The sequence below is a fragment of the Pleurodeles waltl genome, chromosome 3_2, assembly GCF_031143425.1.
Source record: "Pleurodeles waltl isolate 20211129_DDA chromosome 3_2, aPleWal1.hap1.20221129, whole genome shotgun sequence".
Taxonomy (NCBI): domain Eukaryota; kingdom Metazoa; phylum Chordata; class Amphibia; order Caudata; family Salamandridae; genus Pleurodeles; species Pleurodeles waltl.
In genome coordinates this window covers 75032063-75045848 of record NC_090441.1, presented here as the reverse complement: position 1 = coordinate 75045848, position 13786 = coordinate 75032063, and the positions used below count along the sequence as shown (strand labels likewise).

General features: G+C 46.0%; 1 protein-coding gene across 1 annotated transcript in view; it reads left to right on the top strand.

Moving 5' to 3' along the window:
- Positions 1 to 13786, top strand: part of MLXIPL (MLX interacting protein like) — a 656022-nt gene that overhangs the window by 287838 nt on the left and 354398 nt on the right. The window contains exons 2-3 of the mRNA XM_069226784.1: positions 12321 to 12427; positions 13422 to 13504. Of these exons, the coding sequence (XP_069082885.1) occupies positions 12321 to 12427; positions 13422 to 13504 (190 nt within the window). The remainder of the gene's footprint in view (positions 1 to 12320; positions 12428 to 13421; positions 13505 to 13786) is intronic.

Genomic DNA, 13786 nt, shown 5'->3' with positions numbered 1-13786 from the left:
AGCCAAAGACTGTGCATTCCGCGGGGCTGGGTGCCTACAGGGGGTGCCACAGGGTAAGCCCTGAGGCCAACCCACACCACGCACGGTCACCCTGTGTGTTACCCTGGGTCGAGTGCTTAGAGGTGATTGTGTCACACTCACTAGGGTTACAATTCCTACTATTTTACTAATTGTAAGAAGTGTGTGTGTGTTTTCTATATATATTGACTGCGTTTCTAACCTAGATTTGGTATTTTTTTCCACACAAAAAATTCAAATTTTTATGGATTTTTTTTTTAAACTGTTCCCCAAGATAGTGTTTTGCCAGTCTGAATTTGTCAGGCTGGTGTTCTCATTTAGAAACTGATGAAGACGGGAGTTAAGCGTGAGGAGTAGATACAAGTATCCTTGTTTTTGGAATAGAAAGGTGTGTCTTTAACCATCTTCTGCAAGAAGGGATGGGGTTGGTGTTCCACAGAACGAGCGTTCCTGTTGATGGTCTCAGCACCTGAGAGTTTTGAATTTGAACCTTGGTGCTCCAAGATAGAGGAAGTTGTTGCTTGGGAGACCCAAAACTCAAGCTTTCTGTGATGGTAAACAAGTAGTGAGGTGAAATGGCTTGGTGAGGTGAATTTTGTTATATATGAAGACCTTGGATTATTTTTTTTAATGGGTGAGGTGTATCTGATTTTTTCTTGAAGTATGACCAACAGATGTACAAGTACGGGGTGAGTGCAGATTGCCATGTACTCGACAGCAAGTCATGGCCAAAGTCTTTGACCAAAGCTTGTATTTGCTATTTTAAGGTAGGCCGAAGTGCGAATGTTACTTTAATTTTGAGAAAATTGAAGAAGTTACTTGATTTGGCCATGAGCTTCACAAATGAAATGAGAGTGAGGGCAGCTGGATCTAAGAAAAAAACCTCAAAGGTGTGGCTTTGAGAACAAGCACTGGTAAAGGCAATATGTCTTGTTTATGGACGACCTATTGGCTTTGCTGTTAGCGTAGATGGGGACAGGGATCAACAGAACAGTACAAATAAGCGCTATGGAGCGTTGATCGCTGGCCACTTCATAGAGCTTTTTTCCCTTATGGTGTTTGGAGGGGAATAAGCAAGAGAAACAAAGAGGGGTGGAAGGAGAATAAGCAACCACGACAGGGGAGGAAGGGAACGAAGCAACAAGGACAGGGCTGTGGGGGGGAGAAACAAAATGGACGTGGTTTAGGAGGGGAAGAAGCAACACTAAGAAGCAACACAATATAAAAATAGTACATCAGTCACAGCACCTGCAGTGGAAGGACTGTAATCCAAAAGAAGCATTGAGAACTTGGTCCGTGCTTTAGCCAAAAGAAGAGAAAGTGAAGCCGGCTTGTGCTGCCCAATTAGAAGGCAGAAAATGAGAGTGACAAAGAAGCCCACTAATACTAAGTAATGGGCGGGCTCCAAGCCCCTTGAAGAACACATCTCTTGCAAGTGAGAGGGCATGCACTGACGCAAGTAAGACCTAAAAAGGGCAAAAAACATCTGCATAAAGCTTACAATTTAGATGCAGTCCTAGTTGATTCTGTGTTGCTGGTGGAAAGGATGAATTCCGGCATTTATAGGTGGAGCGTCAAGAAATCTACAGATATTTGAAAGGCAGGTACAAGGCAAGAGAATCAAGTTTTAATTACTATTTTTTATTAAGGGATGCAAGTTTCTCAAAACCTCCCATAGCCTTAAAAGACGAAGACGATAAAAAAAAAATAGTCCTTTATTGACACCTAGTGGTCAGTCAGATTATGCGGCTGACTAACATCTCGCTCACGTACCAGGTTTCAAAGCCATGAATCAGAGTGTCTTGGCCTAAGTCGTTTTTGCCATCCATATTGTAAAAGCCCCTTAGTGGGCGTCTGGCTCCTCTCTTGTGGAATAACTCATCCATCACTCTGCTTGCCTCTCCCTTGCTGAAGATGGGGATGCTCTGCTACCCGTCACCTTGCCTTTTTATGCTTTTGTCATACTACCTCTTCTTGCTCCAGAGGTGCACTGAATAATATTCGCTGAGCAGGGCCGGTTCTAGGACTTTTGGAGCCCCGGGCAGCATGGGAATGTGTGAGGCCCCGCTCATTTGCATACAGCGTGAAATCATAGGAAATCACACCACACGAAGTGCCATCAATTGACTACTGTTGACTCTTTGCAAGAAGCAACTTCCGTGGTACGGATATCAGTAAAACAAAGAAAAGAAAAATGTTAACAGTAATAAAATAAGGACCTAGAATTTAAATTTGTATTGTGCCGAAAAACATTATACTAGTAACAGTGGATGGAAGGTTTGGCCTAAGGCTCTCCAAAAGTTATATCTTGAATCAACTGTCAACAACTTGTTTCAGATCAGTGATTTTGGTACTAATGTGGTATGTATGTGGTATTTCTACAGCGCAAACCTAGCAGGACAGCTGTGAAGCGCTGTACAGGGTCAAAGACACAGTCAACATGTGATAATAGGAGGAGATGGTTTGTCGACTATGACTGCATTATGATGTCGTTGTTTTAAAAATTTGAGTATTCAGCGATTTCCTAAATTGGAGCTGGATTAGGGCTGCCCAATGTAAGAAGGGATATTGTTCCAGATCCTTGGTGCACAGATGGGAAAGGCCTTTTGCTTGTTTTGTTTTTTGATTTTTAAATGCTTCTTCTTCCATCTGAAAATGTCCCTGTTGCGGGTGTTTGGCAAGCCACTGGAAATGGCGAGCTTGCCATTCAAGTAGGCAGGGGTTTCAGACTTGTGTGTGGTACTTACACACTGTAAACCTAGCCAAAAGGCAGTGGTGGCACTGTAGAGGGTCAGTGACAAGGCTCTGTAGGCGATGTAGCTGTGTTTGCAGATGTTCCAGTCTGGCAAGCAGAACCTGTGGAGTTTCATCACAGTGGAATGATGTGGTCATATTTCTTCATGCACTAGTGTGATGTGCCGCAGCATGTGGAATGCCCTTCAAGGTGACCAGTGTGCATTAAAATTTCAAGATGGTTTCCCAGCTAGCCAAGGTAAGGTATGTGCAAGAAAGATATGAAAGCAAATAAAACAGTAGAAAATAGCTTGACATCTATGAAGGGCATAACCCAAGTCATTATAAAACTTCAGAACCTTCCAGAATACAATCATATGTTGGTTAAAAGGGTTTAATGTCATGTGCCATGACCCATGGCTGCAACACCCAATCAGCGTCCTCTGAAACCTTTAAATGTTCTGATACTAATTATTAATATACACAGTTCCAGATTGCATTTCTTTTGTAAACTAGCATGAATCACAATCCATTAATAGCTTTGAGATACATCTTCTTTCAGCCTCATATAATGATTTCTCTAAATTATGCAGAACACCAGGAAACACACGTTCAAATGTACTTAATGCTGTGAGCGTCGCTCACTAACCTGCCCATTTTAATTTTCTTGTAGGGTTGATATGATTAGTGGAGTAATTCCACTACCTATTGGCCTCAAAGCTCTGAACATTGGCTGTGACGCCCATGGGAGAGGGGCTCTCCCCAAGACCTGGCAATGCTACACCATGGCTATGAAGCAAAGGGTAGGGGTCTCCACTCTCCTAGGTCTCACAACAATGGTCCAGTGCTGCAAGGCCCATGAGATGTGGGCCCACTACTCTGGGCCTCACATCCTTGGTCTGGTGCTGCAAGTCCCAGGGGAGGAGAGTCATCTTCCCTGGACTTGGCAGTTATGGTCTCCAGACATCACTGGTTAGGCCAAGAAGGGTGACTAATTTTCCATTATCACTTTACAAGACAACTTGTGCTATTGGAGACACATGCGTGTGTGGAGAAGCATTCAGTGTGCAGGGACATCAGAATATATTTATTGGGGAGCAGGGGATCAAGGAGTCACATAGTGGAGTTTTGATATTTTATTCTAAATGCCCCCGTCTTAAGCAGCCCATGTTAAAAGATAACTCAGCTGGAGATTGAATTTATTGAGTGTGATTGCTCTTTATACTATATTTGAGTTCTAATCCATTTACCACTTCCTGAGTAAGCCTTGACTACTAGCTATTACAAATGTTTTGCAACAAGTTTAGAAAATGGCCTCTGGTATTTAAATAGAATAAAACAGTCTTAAGCTTTAAAACAACAGTGGTAAATTAGAAGTGGGTGAGGACTGAAAGCTAAAGCCAGCTGTCTGGCTCGGGCTCAGCTCAAGGTCCTCTTGAGCCCAAAACCAGATAAGCTTTCATGCGGCTGCTGCCTGCCACTCAGGCTTTCACCCATGTGTCACAAAGTAAAGACAAAGCCTTGATCATAAACCTTTGATGTAATATGGACAAGAAAGAAACGTGTATCCAGCTAGAGGTCGACTTGCACAGTGTAAAACAAGAAATCCTGGCTTCCTGGCATGACAACATTGTGTGATCCTGTGCAAATATTATATTTCACCAAGACTCCATTTTCTTCATGATCATATTTGAGAGAGTGTTCAGTAAGTGCATTTGGGATGTGTGCTATACACAAACCTCTTGGTTTTTGTTCAATAGACTGGAACGAAGCTCTGTCTGCAGTAAAAATCTACATCACATATATATGGTACACATGACGGCTGACTTGCTTTTTAGTTCAGTAATTATATTGTAAGGCGGGCAGGAGAGAAAGGAAAGCTTTTAAGTTAATGTTTAAAACTATCACTTCTAATAGATATTTCTTATTGCAGTAATATAATCTGAAGTACTGAAAGGCAGCCACGTGTAAAAGATTACTTTTGTTTTTAATTTTGTAACAAGTTCAGAACAAAATGTTTGTTGCATGACTTACGTGCCAAATATTTACAAGGATTGGCTCATGAACAGGCTTTTAGAGCCAAGCCAGACTCTTGACTTGGCTCTGGCGTGGCTTTCCCATTTCATTTGTTGGCTTATCCACACCTTTGGTAAATATCAGTATCAACTACACATATTGTCCAGCGAGTACCCAGTGCCATAGGACCTGGTCCAGAGTGTAGGAGGCTGGCCTGGTTTGTAGTGGGTACCCAAGGTACTTACACCAGGTCCATTTATCCCTTATTAGTGAAAAGTAGGCAGTGTTCTAGCAGCTTAGGCTGTCTAGAGGTAGCTGTAGCAGAACAGCTTAAGCTGAACTAGGAGACATGCAAAGCTCCTGCAATACGACTATAGTTACACATTACTTATACACAATAAAAGACAATACTCAGTGTTACCAAAAATAAAGGTACTTTATTTTAGTGACACAAGGCCAATAATATATTAGAGACAATACTCCTTCTGCAGGTAAGTATTATACACAGTATATACACTAGAGACCAAAATCAGGTAAGTAAATAGTCATAGAATAGTGCAAACAGTAGATAGAATGCAATAGACCTAGGGGCAACACAAACCATGTACTAAGTAAGTGGAATGCAAATCACAAATTCCACCCTAGGCAAGTGCAGTGTATAGAGGGGCACCTGGAGTGTAAGAAAACACCAAAGGTAAGTAAAGTACCCCACCCCAGAGCCCAGGAAAGTAGGAGTAAATACTGCAAGTTTCCTCAGGACACACTACAAGTCATGATAAGAGATATTGCAAGAACCAAGCAAGACTGCAATCAACAAATGGTGGGTTCCTGGACCTGAAGACCTTTGAAGAGAGGAGACCAAGTCCAGAAGTTGCAGAAGATGCCAGGAAGGACAGGAGCCCCTGCCAACCTAGAAGATGGTGCAAAAGTGGATTCTCCGGTTAGAAGAAGTCTTCAGAAGAGCACCAAAGAAGATGGCTGTGGATTCCTGCATGGTGCAGGAGATGTCCCACGTAGAGATGTTGGATGCAGGCTGTTTGCGTCTCTGGATTCATCCAACAAGTCTTGGTTTAAGCAAGGTCGGGAATGGCTTCTAAATGGCACTGTCTGGACCCAGGAGGGACCTGGGGGCCTCAACTCGGACTGAGGAGGCAGAGTGGGCTCCCAACACTGGAGAAAGCCCACAGAAAACCAGACAGCACCCACGGGAGTCCCAGGACATGGGGACATAGAAGATGCAAAGTGCGGTTGGTGCAGCACAACAAAAGAAGGTCCCATGCTGCCGGAGAACAACTCAGCGATTTGTGCGTCGCAGGTTGGAGTGCTGGGGACCTGGGCTACACTGTGCACGAAGGATTTTTGGAAGAAGTGCACAGAAGCCCAAGGCGCTGGAGATGACGTGGTACACAGGGGTACTGTCACAAACCGGGAAGGCAAGCTCTTACCTCCACCAAAGTTGGACAGCTGGACTTTCGGACAGTTTGGGTCATATTGGTCCACCACCTGTGTTCCAGGGAGCGCGCTCATCGTCAGGCGAGGAGTCCCAGAGAACTGGTCGTCATCGCAGAAGATGCCTGCAGAAGCACGGAAGTGACTCTGTCACTCCATGTGAGATTCCTTTGGTTCTTCTGGTGAAGACAGGGAGACCTCAGAGCGTACACACCTTGGAAACTGTTGCAGATGCTGTCTGGAGCCGAAGTTGCAGGTCACAGAAGTCGTCCTGGATACTTTGTTGCAGTTACAGTGGTTCCTGGAGCAGCCTGCTGTTGATCCGACGGTCGGAAGCTGATGCAGAGGATTCCTGGAGGAGTTTTGCAAGCTGTTTCTGAGGAAACACCCAGAGGAGAGACCCTAAATTGCCCTGAGAGAGGGATTGGCTAACTACCCAGGTATGCACCTATCAGGAGGGGTCTCTGACGTCACCTGCTGGCACTGGTCACTCAGATCTCCAGAGTGTCCCCACACCTTGGAAAACAAGATGGCTAACACCAGGGACACACTGGAGGAGCTCTGGGCACCACACCTGGGGTGGTGACGGGCAGGGGAGTGGTCACTCCCCTTTCCTTTGCCCAGTTTCATGCCAGAGCAGGGACTGGGGGGTCACTGAACCGGGGTAGACTTGCTTATGCTAGGAAGGCACCAACTGAGCCTTTCAAAGCATTTCCAGAGGCTCTGGGAGGCTACGCCTCCCAAACCTGTAACACCTTTTTCCAAAGGGAGAAGTTGAAACACCCTCCTCCCAAAGGAAATGCATTGTTCTGCCTTCCTGGGACTGAGCTGCTCAGACCCCAGGAGGGCAGAAACCTGTTTGTGAGGTGACAGCTGCTGGGGCTGCAGTGCAAACTTCCGAGAGCTGGTTTGGCAATACTGGGGTCCATGGTGGAGCCACCGAGATGCATGGGATTTCCCCCCCCCCCCCCCCCCCAATACCAGATTTGGAATGGGGGGACAATTCCATGATCTCAGACACCTCACATGGCCATATTCGAAGTTACCTTTGTGAAGCTACATATGTGTATTGACCTATATGTAGTGCACGCATGTAATGGTATCCTTGCACTCACGAAGTCCGGGGAATTGGCCCTGGACAGCGTGGGGGCACCTTTGCTAGTGCAAGGGTGCCCTCACACTTAGTACCTTTGCACCTAGCCTTCAGTAAATGAAGGTTAGACATATAGGTGACTTATAAGTTACTTTAGTGCATTAAAAATGGCTGTGAAATAGTGTGGGCAGTATTTCACTCAGGCTGCAATGGCAGTCCTGAAGAAAGGCTTGTCTGAGCTCCTTATGGGTGGCAAAAGAAATGCTGCAGCCCATAAGGATCTCCTGGAACCCCAATGTCCTGGGTCCCTAAGTACCATATACTATAGACTTATAAGGGGGGGGTCCAGTGTGCCAATTGGAATTGGAATATGGAGTCACTAAACTATAGTGACTAATTTTGTAAGTAGAGCATAAGCACTGGAGTTCTGGTTAGCAGAACTTCAGTGACAGTTATTATGAGCACTGGAGTCCTGGCTAGCAGGATCTCCATGAGACAGGCAAAACACACTGACAAATAGGGTTGTAACTATGAGCACTGGGGTCCTGGCTAGCAGGATCCCAGTGAGACTTTAAATACACACTGACACACACTCACAAACAGGCCAAAAGTGGGGGGCAACCATGCTAGAAAGAGGCTACTTTCTCACACAGAGGGTATGTTTTAGCCAGTGAACCAGAATATTTGACAGCTAATCTCAGCTTTATGATGGAAATAAACACTGTGTTCTAAAGCTGTACAGGGCTCATAACAAAGTAACAATTCCCTTAGAGGGGAGATCTTTTGCCTTATTGGAGTTACTGACACCCCTTTTGTGGTCTAATAGTCTTGTTGGAGATGTGGAACCAGGAAACTAGGTTTTTAATCTCTGTCTCCAATTTGGCCAAACTGTGTGCTTTTGGGCAGTCACTTTTCTGAACTCATTGCATTGTTGATCCCTTTTGGCAAGATTTTATCTATTTTGATTCAATGTAAAAACGTCCAGTCAACATGATTCAAAAATGAGGCGCCCAGTCAAATAATATAGTCACCAAAATGCAGTACAGTGGTAAATATATTGCCTTTGCCATAAGAGTCAGTGCACTACAGCTGTGGGCCTATTATTCTAACCAAATGTTTGATCCTGTGCAAATAATACTCTCCCTGCGCCTTGTCGACTGATCTGGCATTATGGCAGCACTGTGAAACAGGCTTAATGTAAGGGTGTACTCCCCCGCCAGGTCATGAGCATGGGTGGAGGAGGGGAAAGGATGTGGCTTTGTGGCCAGAGCTCCCAGCTTTGGAATCACAGACACCTCAGGTGTGGCCTAATGGACTAGTTGGAAATGTGAAACCAAGCGATGCGGTTTTTAATCCTGGCCTCCCGTTTGGCAAATTGTGTGCTCTTGGGCAATCACTTTTCTAAACTTATTGTTTAGCTGCGTCCTTTTTGGCAAGATTGGGATCATTTATATTCAATGTAAGAACTAGTTGTCAGCATGAATTAAAACAAGCATTTTCAATGCGACGGGTCTCGCATTTGTTCGAATTAGAGCTATTAGCGTTGTAAAGCAAAAAAATCGCAGCGCAATCGCGCTGCATGGAAAATAAACAGATAAAGTAGTCCAGACTCCAGGCTCAGAACCTCGTACCTCATATGTTTTTGGTACTTTACCGGTGCTGTGTAGGTGAGCTAAACACCGGAAAAGGCATGAAGTATGCATGCCTTTCACAAATGAAAGCAAGCGGATTTTAAAAGGCAAGCCCACGAACCAATGTAAGTGACTGACGTGGCATGGGCGTGGTTTCAAGCCCAAAGAGAGATTACAGAATGGATGGAGCACTTTGTGCTCGCCCATAAAAATGGACTGAATATTACCTGGGAAGAGAAAGGTGCGCAGTCGCATGGTATAGTCACCTATATGCAGTACAGTGTTAAATATATATCCTTTGCACAAAGCAGAAATGCACTGCAGTCCTGGGTCTACTAATTTAACCAACTGATTAATCCTGGGCAAATAATACACTCCCTGTGCACCATCCACTGAGCTGACGATATGTCAGCACTTTTAAACAGACTTAATGTAAAAAATAGACACAAAGGGTATGCTCCTTGAACAGAATCTGAGCATGGGCATAGGAGTGGATAGAATATAGACTTAGCCCAGAGGTGCTGACTGTAGAAGTGGTGTGTAAGATTTGAGTCTTTGCTGTTGGTACAACATCCTGTGATTCGGTGCACATCACTTAATCTCTCAGGAATGCATAGTTTTTATAATGTAAAGGGCAGGTTTGCGCGCTGTGTAAATCTGCAAAACAAATTGGTTTCAATCATTTAATCAAGCTTGTCTGCATCTAAAAAGCTCAAGGTGCTCCTGGACCTGCATGCTGCAGCACCCTTCCTCAGACCCTCCAGGATTTCACGATATGAAAAAAATATTGCAAAATCGGCAGTTTTCAAAAAAGGCTGCACTTTTTTAAAAAGTGTCTGCGAAATTTGCCCTCCTTGTTTTGTATTGGTCCAGTGGCTTGTCTCTGGGTCAACAAAGAGAGGATTAAGAGGGTGCTTGCATTCCTGCGAGGCCCCGACGACTCCCAGCTGTAATTGGCAGCCAGTTCAATATTGATTGCAGCGTTCAGAGGAGACCTCTGATGATGGGGGAAGAGGCCTTTGATGTGTTTTTTTTCAATTGGAAGAAAAAAGGAAACACTAATTAGCAATCAGGGCGGCAGTAGCAGCGCCCATGTGAAGGCGGCTGGTGAGGGGAGTTTAGGGAGGGCACTGAGAAGACAGGATTAGCGCTTGCACAGCTTTGCTTTGGGCACACAAAAGAGACATAACAGCATCTCCACAGGAACTGAAATTCAGAGGCCGCAAAATTAAGGTACATAGCAATCTATGTACATATCAGCAGTGCTGCGGGCGTCGTTTGTGTCTTTGGCGACATGCATTACTCGCTGACAGTGAAGCCCAATGTAAACATTAACAGGTAGGGTCATTTTTTCTGAGCATGTTACTGCACCCCGGAGAAAGCATTTTTTTTGGGGGGGTGCATAAAAGCTGTATGAACATGGACCCACCACTTATCCAGATATTGCACAAGCGCACTGAAAACTGCATCTGCTTTCACCTGTGTGAGTTTGAGGACCTGGAAATAAAAATAATACATCGATACATTAGATATTTGGGTTAGCCGGCTAGAGCTGTGTTTCTTAGTTTTTTTGTCATGAAGACTATGAGGCAGATGTGTGATTGGTTATGTCAAAGCACACTGCTGTTTGTGCAGTGCAGTGCCAGTAAGGTGAACCGGCCAAACTTGGTGTAATGTCAAGTATACTAATATGTTGCAACACAAAAAAAAGCCATGCACCTGTGCAGGGCCACTGGAATTATGCGATTGTGCGCGTGCGGCGATTTTCGCATAATTATAGATTTGCCACATAGTCCATCTGCCATGTAATCTGCAGTGTTTAACAATACAAAAAAATGCTTCTAGCTCAAACAGTTCAGAGTTAGTAAACACGCAGCGACACGTGTTGCTGCACAGTGGAAGGACCATTGCAAAGGTTGACTCGTCACCTTTCTGTAGTTTATTGCTATATTTGGTTGTTAAACTGGTACTACAGAGGTACAAATAATGCACAGACAGTGTTAGCAAACTTAAAAATGGCAAAATAGTGAAGCAATACTGTCAGAAAGTGTGCTACATAATGCAGCATAATTTGACCCACCCCTGCCGCATAATTTGATCCACCCCGCCGCATAATTCCGGTGGTCCTGCAGAGGTGGTAGGATTTCCTCTGAATTCTTGGTAGTGGCTGCAAATGCTTGGAAAATAGGCTTGTAAGGGGTTGCAGGCAGCCATGTCAGCACATTCTCAAACTGATGTTATTATATTCCAGAGGGTACAGTACTGAAAGAAAATATAACACAAAGCAAACGTGGCACTGGGAGGAGCATCCATTGTTCCTGGCAGTGTAATTGTGCTCCTTCCGGTGCATGTTGCTGCAGTGCACACCCTGGAAGTAGTCTCTCCCCAAAGCTTCACACTGCAGCTGGTTACTGTAGCAAAGTAGGTTGAACGTATTTTATCCACTGGATTTTTCACTTTTAACTGCCCAGTTTTTGGACTTCTAGTGTGAATGAGTCTCTCAAACTGTCCCACTCATGGTTAAATTCTGTGGAAATGGACTGAGGGCAAACTGCCAGCGTCTGCCTTTTCAGATAATGTGTGCTACTTTGCAGATAGGGTAAGAGGCTTGGGGCTGAGGACACATGAACATCTGGCAGACTCTCCAGGATTTTACAGTTGGCACGCGGCAGGCCCGGGGCATTAATTTGTTTAATAATTAGGGCCCAATGGGGCACGCGACGGGCGCAAGGAACGTTTATTTTTAATCAAGTTCCCCAAAACTTGATAAAAAAATAAATGGAAATAGCAAAATAAAGTACTACAAAAATTAAAGTACTACCGTAAAATGTCCATATTTGTGTCGCAAAATTTGCTAATCCATGCCACAGTGTCCTGGGCGTTCGTGGTGTGCTACAACACCTCTCTCCTTGCCACTGACAAGCATCTCTTTCGCAGCTCATAAAGGGCTGAAAGAGTGAGAGTTGCTTGTTCTTTGAAAGTGCCAGGGCGCCAAAATGCAGGACGGTAGGCGTCACGTGGCGCCTCTGAGTGGGCAGCCGGACAGGATCACTAGTTGCAGACCAAACCTACTCAGTGCGGATGTGCCTCGAAACTACGGTCTGAGAGGCTACGAGGCCCAGGGCAGAAGGCGGGCTCTCCCCTGGGCCTCTCAGCCATGGTCCCATGCTTTGAGGTCCAGGGGAGTTGTCCCTTATTCTTCCCACCAGTACACCTGCCTGCGAGGCCCAAGAGAGGCATCTCTCTCATGTTGCACCTGAGAGCGGGACCCTAGGCAGCTGCCCATGCTGAGCGCCGGCCCTGAGCTGTTTGATCATTCTTTTCTCGCCTCCTTACGTTGCAGTCGCTCTTAAACCTCTCCATTGTCCTTTCATTTTCAGTGGGAAACTGGTGTCTCCAAAGTGGAAGAACTTCAAGGGCCTGCGGCTGCTCTGCAGGGACAAGATCCGCCTGAACAATGCGATCTGGAGAGCCTGGTACATCCAGTGTAAGTGACCTACCCCGTGATCTGCTGTGACAGTGAAACCTCTGCCAGTGCACTGCAGTGCTAACGTGCAGCATCCCTGCTGTTGTGGGCATGAGACACTCTGCCAGTGCACCCCAGTCCCTGGGTATGCCCCTCATCCCCGACCTTCAGCCTCGAGGCGCTCTGCCAGTGCATCTCAGTCCTGACCCTCGTCGCTGTTAATGCAGCACTAGTAGCCAATAGAGGCCTCCACCAGGTTTCCTCAGTCACCACATACTAGCGGCACTACTGCCAGAGCACACAGCTCGGCCCTTGCACCCAGTCCTGACCTGGCACTCCCGCTGTCCCAGCATTGAGACAGCGAGAGCACTTCATCTTAACATGCTTCACCGCTGATGTCCCAGAATATAAACAAGGCTGCTGTTCCAACAAGGAGACCTGATTCGCACATCAGCCAGTGCAGTGCGCCCCCTGACCAGCAACCCCCTGCATGCATACCTAGCACACAACTCTGCAGTGCGTCTCAGACCCAGCCCAGCCCATCTCTGCTGTTTCATCAGGGTATGCAGGTCTGCTCACACACATCCATCCCAGCCTCAACCCTTAGCGCCGCCTCAGTGCTCCACGACTCGGGTCCGTAGCACAGCTCTGCAGTTGGGCCTCAATCCAGTGCTTACCCACTGCTCTACCATTTCATTGGTGCACTGCAGTCCCTCCTGGTTCCGCCATGTTATCAATAGGCAGCTGTGGTCCCGCACGTCAGCCGTGCACTGCACCGTCCCAGGCTGATGTACTCCTGGAGCAGTTTACAAACTACATCTTTAGCTGTTTCACTCCTGAGACTCCAAACAACCACCCCAGCTCCCCCCAATCACAGCCTGCATCACCGTAGTTACAATATGTGGACCTCATGCAGCTGCTGTACACGTTAGGGCCGGGTATGGTGCATGTTCAGTAATCTGTGTCACAAATCAGTGTACCAAATGCAGGACTGACACTGCTGTGTTATCTTCAGATGTCGAGAGGAGGAAGAATCCTGTCTGTGGGTTTGTCACGCCGCTCGAGGGATCTGACGCTGATGATCATCGCAAGCCAGAGGTACGTCTTATTTGTGTTATTTCTGTAGCACAGTCTGCCCCTACGATGGCGTTGGGTCATATTTTTAAGAGTCTGGAGTGACGTTCCCAATGTTTGCAGGAGCCTGGGGCTAGATGTATCAAAGGGTTTTACCCATTCTGTGTCTATGGGAAAATGCTTTAGTACATATGGCCCCTGGTGTGGTTTGTGCGGTAAGAGTGCACGAGATTGTCTATTTTCGCTGATGCAGTCTCATTCAGGAGTTGGCCGCAGGCAGTCACTCACTGTAGGGACTCTCCTTTC